The sequence below is a fragment of the Clupea harengus genome, chromosome 20 (assembly GCF_900700415.2).
Source record: "Clupea harengus chromosome 20, Ch_v2.0.2, whole genome shotgun sequence".
Taxonomy (NCBI): domain Eukaryota; kingdom Metazoa; phylum Chordata; class Actinopteri; order Clupeiformes; family Clupeidae; genus Clupea; species Clupea harengus.
In genome coordinates this window covers 12,044,458-12,051,957 of record NC_045171.1, presented here as the reverse complement: position 1 = coordinate 12,051,957, position 7,500 = coordinate 12,044,458, and the positions used below count along the sequence as shown (strand labels likewise).

The 7,500-nt window shown below is 47.0% G+C and overlaps 1 protein-coding gene across 3 annotated transcripts in view; it reads left to right on the top strand.

The window, feature by feature from the left end:
- Positions 1 to 7,500, top strand: part of spock1 (SPARC (osteonectin), cwcv and kazal like domains proteoglycan 1) — a 204,303-nt gene that overhangs the window by 107,426 nt on the left and 89,377 nt on the right. For all 3 annotated transcript variants that reach the window (XM_031587173.2, XM_031587174.2, XM_031587172.2), the window contains one exon: positions 2,292 to 2,375. In XM_031587173.2, coding sequence (XP_031443033.1) covers positions 2,292 to 2,375 — 84 coding nt within the window. The remainder of the gene's footprint in view (positions 1 to 2,291; positions 2,376 to 7,500) is intronic.

The following is a 7,500-nucleotide window of genomic DNA, read 5'->3' as shown; positions in this document are numbered from 1 at the left end:
CAAGCAGAAAACTTTGCACATACACACACTCACACAAACAAAACAAACAAATGAGCGAGTAGACCCCAAATCTAAAATTAACCACAAAATCGATTCTGGACAACTCCATTGCGCCCGCACGGGCACTTTTTCTCCCCAACTTTAAAGGCACACAGAAGAAGTGCAGGTGGTGGCAGATCAGATAAATGCTGATTGCTCTCGCTCGGCTCTACTGTTGGGGTTTGTCAGACACAGCCTTCCCCCATACACACACACACACACACACACACACACTAACAATCACTCACTCACACATACACATGCACACTAACAATCACTCACTCACACACACATACCGAACAAATACACACACACACACACACACACACAAACACACACACAAACACACACAAATACACACACACACACACGCACACACAAACACACACACTCACTCACGCACACACACACACACACACACACACACACACACACACACACACACACACACACACACGCACACAAACACACACACACACGCCTCGCTCCCTCCACACGCCCAGCTTGCCGCTGGGGCAGATCAGAATGAGCAAACGTTTTTAGAAATTGGTTTGAGTTTTTGTTCTTTTCCCCCTCCCTCCCTCCCTCCCTCTCTCCCTCCCTCTCTCCCTCTCTCCCTCTCTCTCGTTCTGTCTATCCTGCTCTGCTCTGGCACTGGCACTGGCACTGCAGCAGGCTTCTGGCCCCCATCCCAGTGCAGGCTAAATGAGTGACAGCTGAGGACATGAGAGAGGGAGAGAAAGAGAGAGATTACAGAGGAGAGGGGAAAGAGTATAGGCAGACAGGAGAAAAGAGAAAGGGCAATGAAGAGAGCTCTTACTCTTTCTGCTGCCTCTGTTCTTCTACCTCTATCCACCGTTCAATGTAATGTCCTCTCTGCTTTCTTGACTCGCATAAATCAGCTCAGCTCAGCTCGGTCTCATACTCTTTCTTTTCCTTTATTCTTTTTCTTTCTTCTCTATCTCTTTTTTACGGCTCTCCAATTCATTCTTTCTTCTCTATCTCTCCTTCTGGCTCTCCCATTCTTCCTTTCTTTTCTGTCTCTGTTTCTGGCTCTCCCATTCTTTCTTGCAATCTCCTTGCACACACATGAACCCACTTCCTTTATGCCGGCTCCAGTGAGTCCACCTCTCTCCAGCTCTCCCTCTGTTTCACTTCTCTCTGTATCTGACTTCAACCCTCTCTCCTTCCCTCTGACTGAGTTGGCCTGTACCTCCCTCCTTCCATCTATCCTCTCTGATCCCTTTCTCTGAGATCTGTGATCTGAGATCTCTCTCTTTCTCCTGTCACTGTATCACCCCTCTTTCTGGTTGTCCCTCTATCTTTTGCCTGTCCGTTTGTCTGTCTCTCCCTCTACCCCACCCCTCCTGATTCTTTCTCTCTCTTTCTCTCTCTCTCTCTCTTTCTCTCTTTCTCTCCCTCCCTCTCTCTTTCTCTCTCTCTCTATCTCTCTCTCTCCCTCCCTCTCTCTTTCTCTCTCTCTCTCTCTCTCTCTCTCTCTCTCTTTATCTCTCTCTATCTCTATCTCTCCCTCCCTCTCTCTTTCTCTCTGCGGTCTCAGATGGCCAGCGTGTCTGCAGCGGAGGCTGGTGGTGGGTGGCCCATAAATCGGTCGGGGCTCTCTGTGTGCTCCCAGGGGGCCGGCTGGAGAAGGGAGAATAAAGCAAAGTCTGTCAGCGCCTCATAAAAACTCACGGCGTAATAAATATCCCGGCTGAATGAATTAGGAGATTAAATCACCATAAGTCGTTAATGCCATTTCCACCAACACGACGCGTGGAGCACGTACGCTATGCTAGTCTCTCCCTCAAGGCTTCTCCTCTCTCTCTCGCTCTCTCTCTCTCTCTCTCTCTCGCTCTCTCTCTCTCTCTCTCTCGCTCCCTCTCTCCCTCTCTCTTGTGTGTGTGCCTATGTATGAGTGTGTATGATTGTTAGTGCATCTAACCAAATTGTAACCATTTAATGTATGTATTTAGAAATGTGTGTAAGTAAAATGTGTGTGAATGTACGGCAATTCAGCCGAAAAAGTTTGATGTGGTTTTGTTGGCGTTTCAGTTGACCGCTGTGGGCTGGTGAAGTTCCTGGCCCAGTGTCAAAAACCCTCTCAGAACCACAAAGTGTCCATCTCTCCTTCCCAAGAGGTTCTGATTTAGAGTGCTGACTGTGGAACGCAGGAAATGAAGTCCTGCGGCCCAGTCTGGGCCCCGTGGGGAACTTTGCCAGCTTCTGAAAGTTACTGTTTTGCTTCACAGACACAAAGGCCCGCGTTGGGAGGCATGAGGAACCAGGAACCAAAAGCCACTCGGCACCAGGGAGGTGGAAGATCGATGATGGAGGTGAGTGCTCCCTGCTCAATACGCTCATTTTGATGTGGAATTAGGTTTTCAAATAGGCATCAGTGGCGTCCAAGAAGTGTATTCATCGGTATATCAGCAAACCAGCCTTTTTATGGAGTTTTTCTTTAATCAAGAATGTGGTCTTTCAATTTGAGAGCATTATTTATTCCTTTGACGTTCAGATTTTGCTTCTGTTACTATACTCTACACACACGCCCTGTGCTCCCGTTTGAGTCCTTGTGCTGCTCTTGCCAACAACCAGTAACACTTCTGGGGCAGTTCTATTTGCCCAAACAATGTTCTGCTGACTCGTGTCACTGATAAATGTCATTTGACTTGATATTTATTTTAGATTTGATTTGCTTTCTTATGGATATTGTTCTGTAAACTCTGATGGTATTCAACGGGACACAAAGTAACAAGCTAACTACCTCAAAATGAACAGATAGTGAGCATGAACTGTGGCACAGAAGGCGTGTTAGAAACCGGGCAATTTGCAGAATGGCACACTGAGCACCTACTAAAGTTACTGTTATTGAGGTTAAAGTATATATTTACCAAAATAATATAATAGACACAATGACATAGACAAGTGTTAGACACCGTTTTGTTAACATCTGACTTTACAGCACAATATCCAAGTGCTATTGGTGATTTACCAATTCACCATCATGAAAACAAAGTTCTAACATAATCGTCAAAAGAAATACTACCCTTCTGGGCACTGTTCGGATTTGTTCAGATTCTGGGTTTTCTACGAAATATAGGCCTAACGTGTTAACATGTTAGCTAACAATACAGGCTAAGAGGACTCAAACTGAAGCACTGGACATTTGTGCAAGCAACAGTGTAGCTGAGTGCAGACAAACAGTTTTGAGCAAAGAAGAGCATAACAGCAGGGGCTATTTGAGAGAGAGGGCCGGTTTGGAGTGTTGAGTGCTGCTCTCTGTGAGATGAATCAGAAGCAAACTTGCATTCCGTGGATTCCCTGCATTCCGTGTTTTATTCGGTTCAGCATCCTGACCAACGGAAAGGTTTTGCAACCGTTCCCATCCTGTATAGGTCATGGTAAGGTGATGGTGATGAATGTGTGCTTGGCAATTGTGGGCTATTGAGCATGTCACATCATCATCCTAAACCCACAGAAAAGGTTTTGGCGAGCTGCAGCTCTACTGCAGTATTCGGTGACATTACTGTATGCAAAATGAATTGTGTCCAATGGCGCCGTGAGAGTCCATGCTGATATACATGACAAAGCAGTTTGCAACTGTATATTTGCACAACTGAGAGTTGTTCTGTTGGGGACTAGCATAATGCTGTGTGAGTTTATGAGTGTGTGTGTGTGTGTGTGAGTGTGTGTGTGTGTGTATGTGTGCGCCTGTGTGTGTGTATATGTCAGTCCTTTCACAGGATGTTCCACAAGAGCATTTGTTCAACAAAGAGAGACAGAATGAAAGGGGAAGGAGAATGAAAGAAAGTTTAATATCAAAGCTTCAGCCCTCAGTAGTGATGTGTTCCACACAGTACACCGCGCCTCAGATATGCGGTTCCGCTGCTGGTTCTGTGTTCTCTAATACCCATCTCCATGGATCCAGCCGGGCGGGTGGCACTGATCACCATCATTTAAATCACGGCACCCTCCCTAATTCCATGTTAAAACATGGCTCCTTATTACGCTCCACTAGACTCCCCTTTTCACTTTACCTCCTCTCTCAGTTTCTTCTTTCCTCTCCATTTTTCACTCTGTTAATTCTCAGAAATTAGGGTATGTCTCATTAAAAGGCTTTCAGCTACGATTGTTGCTGGCATTAAGCATAGTTATGTTTGTGGAGATGGAGAGAGAGAATAATGGAGAAAAGAGATATACTAGAAAGAAACAGGAGGACAATGAAACCTTTGACTCTTGCTTCATCTGATGCTCTTTTTCTGCCCCTGTCTATTTTTGAGATGAGCCTTGGTGTCAGTCTCATCTGGGGTGAGGATTTGATATCAACCGTAGCAAATAGAGGTACTCCTTCAGTGAGCCTTTCTGGAATGGCCAGAACAGAGATACAACTTATTTTCACACAAACACATGCATGCATGGTTACATCTATGGATTTGAAAAACCGAGAGCATCCTCCAGGATTTGGACAGTCGTTTATCTGTTGCCCACCATGACCTTTGGTGTGGTACTGTAATTGCCACGTGAGGCCCGCCGGCAGGACAGACAGACAGACAGACAGACAGACAGACAGACAGACAGACAGACAGACAGACAGACAGACAGGGCCGGCAATGGAGGTGGAACCTCTCCGGTAGGCTTAGCTTGGGTGCCACTGTAAATCATGGAGGGCCTGCAGGCTTCTCTACAGTTTAGCAGTCTCTGAGGCAAATAAGCCAATAAATTAGCTATCCTGGATTCCCCATATAAGCCTGGACTTGGATGAAGGTGTCCTTTCAATTAAAGAAATTGCTGCAAGCTTACAATCAATGTCAGAGGTGCCCTCCTGAAAGAGGGGTTCAGTGTCTGCTGAACAGAGTCAGATAACCAGACAGGCAGGCAGACGGGGAAGAACCAAAAACAGAACAAAAACCATCAAACAGGCAGGCGGTGAAACCGGCAGAGGTACAGAGGAACAGGACATTACAAAGATCACAAAAAAAAGGGCATGAGTCAAAACTAGCAAACAGTCCAACAGGGCAAAAGATCCAAATACAAAGGCTCACACAGTTTGAAGTCCAGCCAATAGGATAAAACAAAACACAGCAAAACAAGACAGAGGCCAGGCAGGAAATAAACAGGTCAAACCATGAACTTGACTTGAGGCTACAGAGAATCAGAGGGATGAGAAAGTCTTGGCAGGGTTTAAATGCTGACGCTGATGAGGTGAGTAGCAAACAGGTGATAGGTTCAGCAACCTGTCAGTCAAAACATGGACCAGGATCTGCAGGTGCTGGGCAGGATTGTGACAAGAGTATCACAGAGAGGGTTGAGAAACCCAGAGAACAGGTGAAAGAGAGGGAGAGATGGAGGTGAGATGTGAAGTCTTCAGCATTGAACTTCAGCTAGTTGAAATTATGTTACCCTGGAAGGTGAAGATCTAAAAAAAACGTACACTGCCCTACAAACCCATCAAAAATCCCTTGAAGCCAGAATGTCTGTAGTCTGGATTTGGAATAGGCAACTGAGAGACGGTAGGGGGGCAAGAAGATAAAGTAATTTCAAACACAAAGCCACCTAAGAGGTGGAGCCAGAATAGCCTGTGGTGCTTCAACAGTGGCCAGTGGAAGCCACTACTGTTAGAGCCAGAATGGCAGCACGGCTCTGAGTATCAACGCAGTGTAGGGAAAGGAGTAAAATTGAGCCAGAATGGCCTCCAGCAGGGTGGATCTAATTAACCCTATAGGGAGAGAAGCTGGGAAGGCCAGTGTTTGTCTTTTCTGTGCCTGACATCCACACCCCTGAATCTGGCTGGCTGGCCCTTCTCATTTGAGTCAGCTGGAGCTGCGCTCATTAACTGGGCTGGCATGGCCAGGCTCCTCTTTGCTACATTATGTATGAGACGCTGCCTCACTGCTGGCTGGGGCTGGTGGAGGCTGGGAGTGTGCGTCTCATTAACTCCACTGGGGCATTGGAGCGCAAACACACACACACACACACACACACACACACACACAGGTACACTCACAGGCACACACATAGACACACACACACACACACACACACACACACACACATGCACACACACACACACACACACACAGGTACACTCACAGGCACACACACACACACACATACACAAACAGGTGCAGTCACAGACAGACACATGCACAACACACACACATGCAGGCCGAAGTACACACACACACAGGTGCACTCACAGAAAGACACATACACAACACACACACACACACACACACACACAGGTGCACTCACAGACAGGCACACACCAGTATGCCAATCTTCCGTCAACACTACCCAAGCGAAAAGCAGCACGTGTGATTTTTACATGAGCTGAGTTGGCTGGAAGGTCGGCAGGCGAGTCGAGGAGTTCTGGAAGTTCTGCTGTATGCATTATTTCCTGCTACTTACTGCCTTATTATTTTGCACATTTTAGTGAACTATTCCAAATGCTACACAGAAATGGTTCGTCATTTGAACGTATTGTGATGCGTATCACATCCATTAAGGGCTTTTCAGTGCATAGAGGGAGGACGCATTGAACAGTGAAAATGATGAATGTGTTTTGTCCACTGAAGGCCAGAGAGTCTGATATAGATCCAGAATGGCCCCTTGGATGCAATTAGAGGCAAAATCACCTCAGGTAACAAGTTTCTCCGTTGCCTGTTAATCCAGCCAGGATAGCATCAGTCTCGGGGTTGGGTCAAGTCCTGTTCTGATGCAGAACCAAGCCACAACTGGGCCCGATCCGTTTCAGAGTCTGATCCTGGCACGGATATGCTGTGGACGTTGGATTTGCTATTATCATTGAAACAGCTGGGGCTGTCATAATAATCAATTCATGAAGTTTCCTGAATGTCATTCAGTACATAAATTATGCTCTCCTCTCTGCTAAAAGGGAGGGGGGAGTCTCTGACGTTGGTCATCAAAGAAACCTTCCCACATACTGTACTCTCCCACAAGGACAACTTCTGTCGAGAGTCGACCCCTTACTGTTCACTTTCACTGAAGTAGAGAAAGAGAGATAGAGAGAGAGAGAGAGAGAAGGGAAAAGAGGAGAAATGAAAAGAGGGGAAGCGTTGTGGTCTCTCTCCACGTCTGATAATGAAGGAGTGACTAATCTACCCCCATCCCCACCACCCCCTCCCCTCCCCTCCTTTGGCTCAGTGCCCTGTCTTCCGGATCCTTCCATGGCGCTCAGCCCCCTGTTCTCTTCCGTCAGCACTTTCAGCTGTGCTCCCTGGGATTGTAAGCTGCCCTGCAGAGCGGATTTAGATCATCTCCCAACTTCCCTCCTGCACCGTCCTCATCCAACCCCTCCCTCCCTCCCACATCAACACTCCTCACTCTTCCCTCATCAGAGCATCATGCTTGACTGTGTACTGCTCTAGATGTGATATGCTGTAATGCCGAGATGTCAGGTCCTACTGGGCTGAGGCGTATGGTCAACACACGACTCTC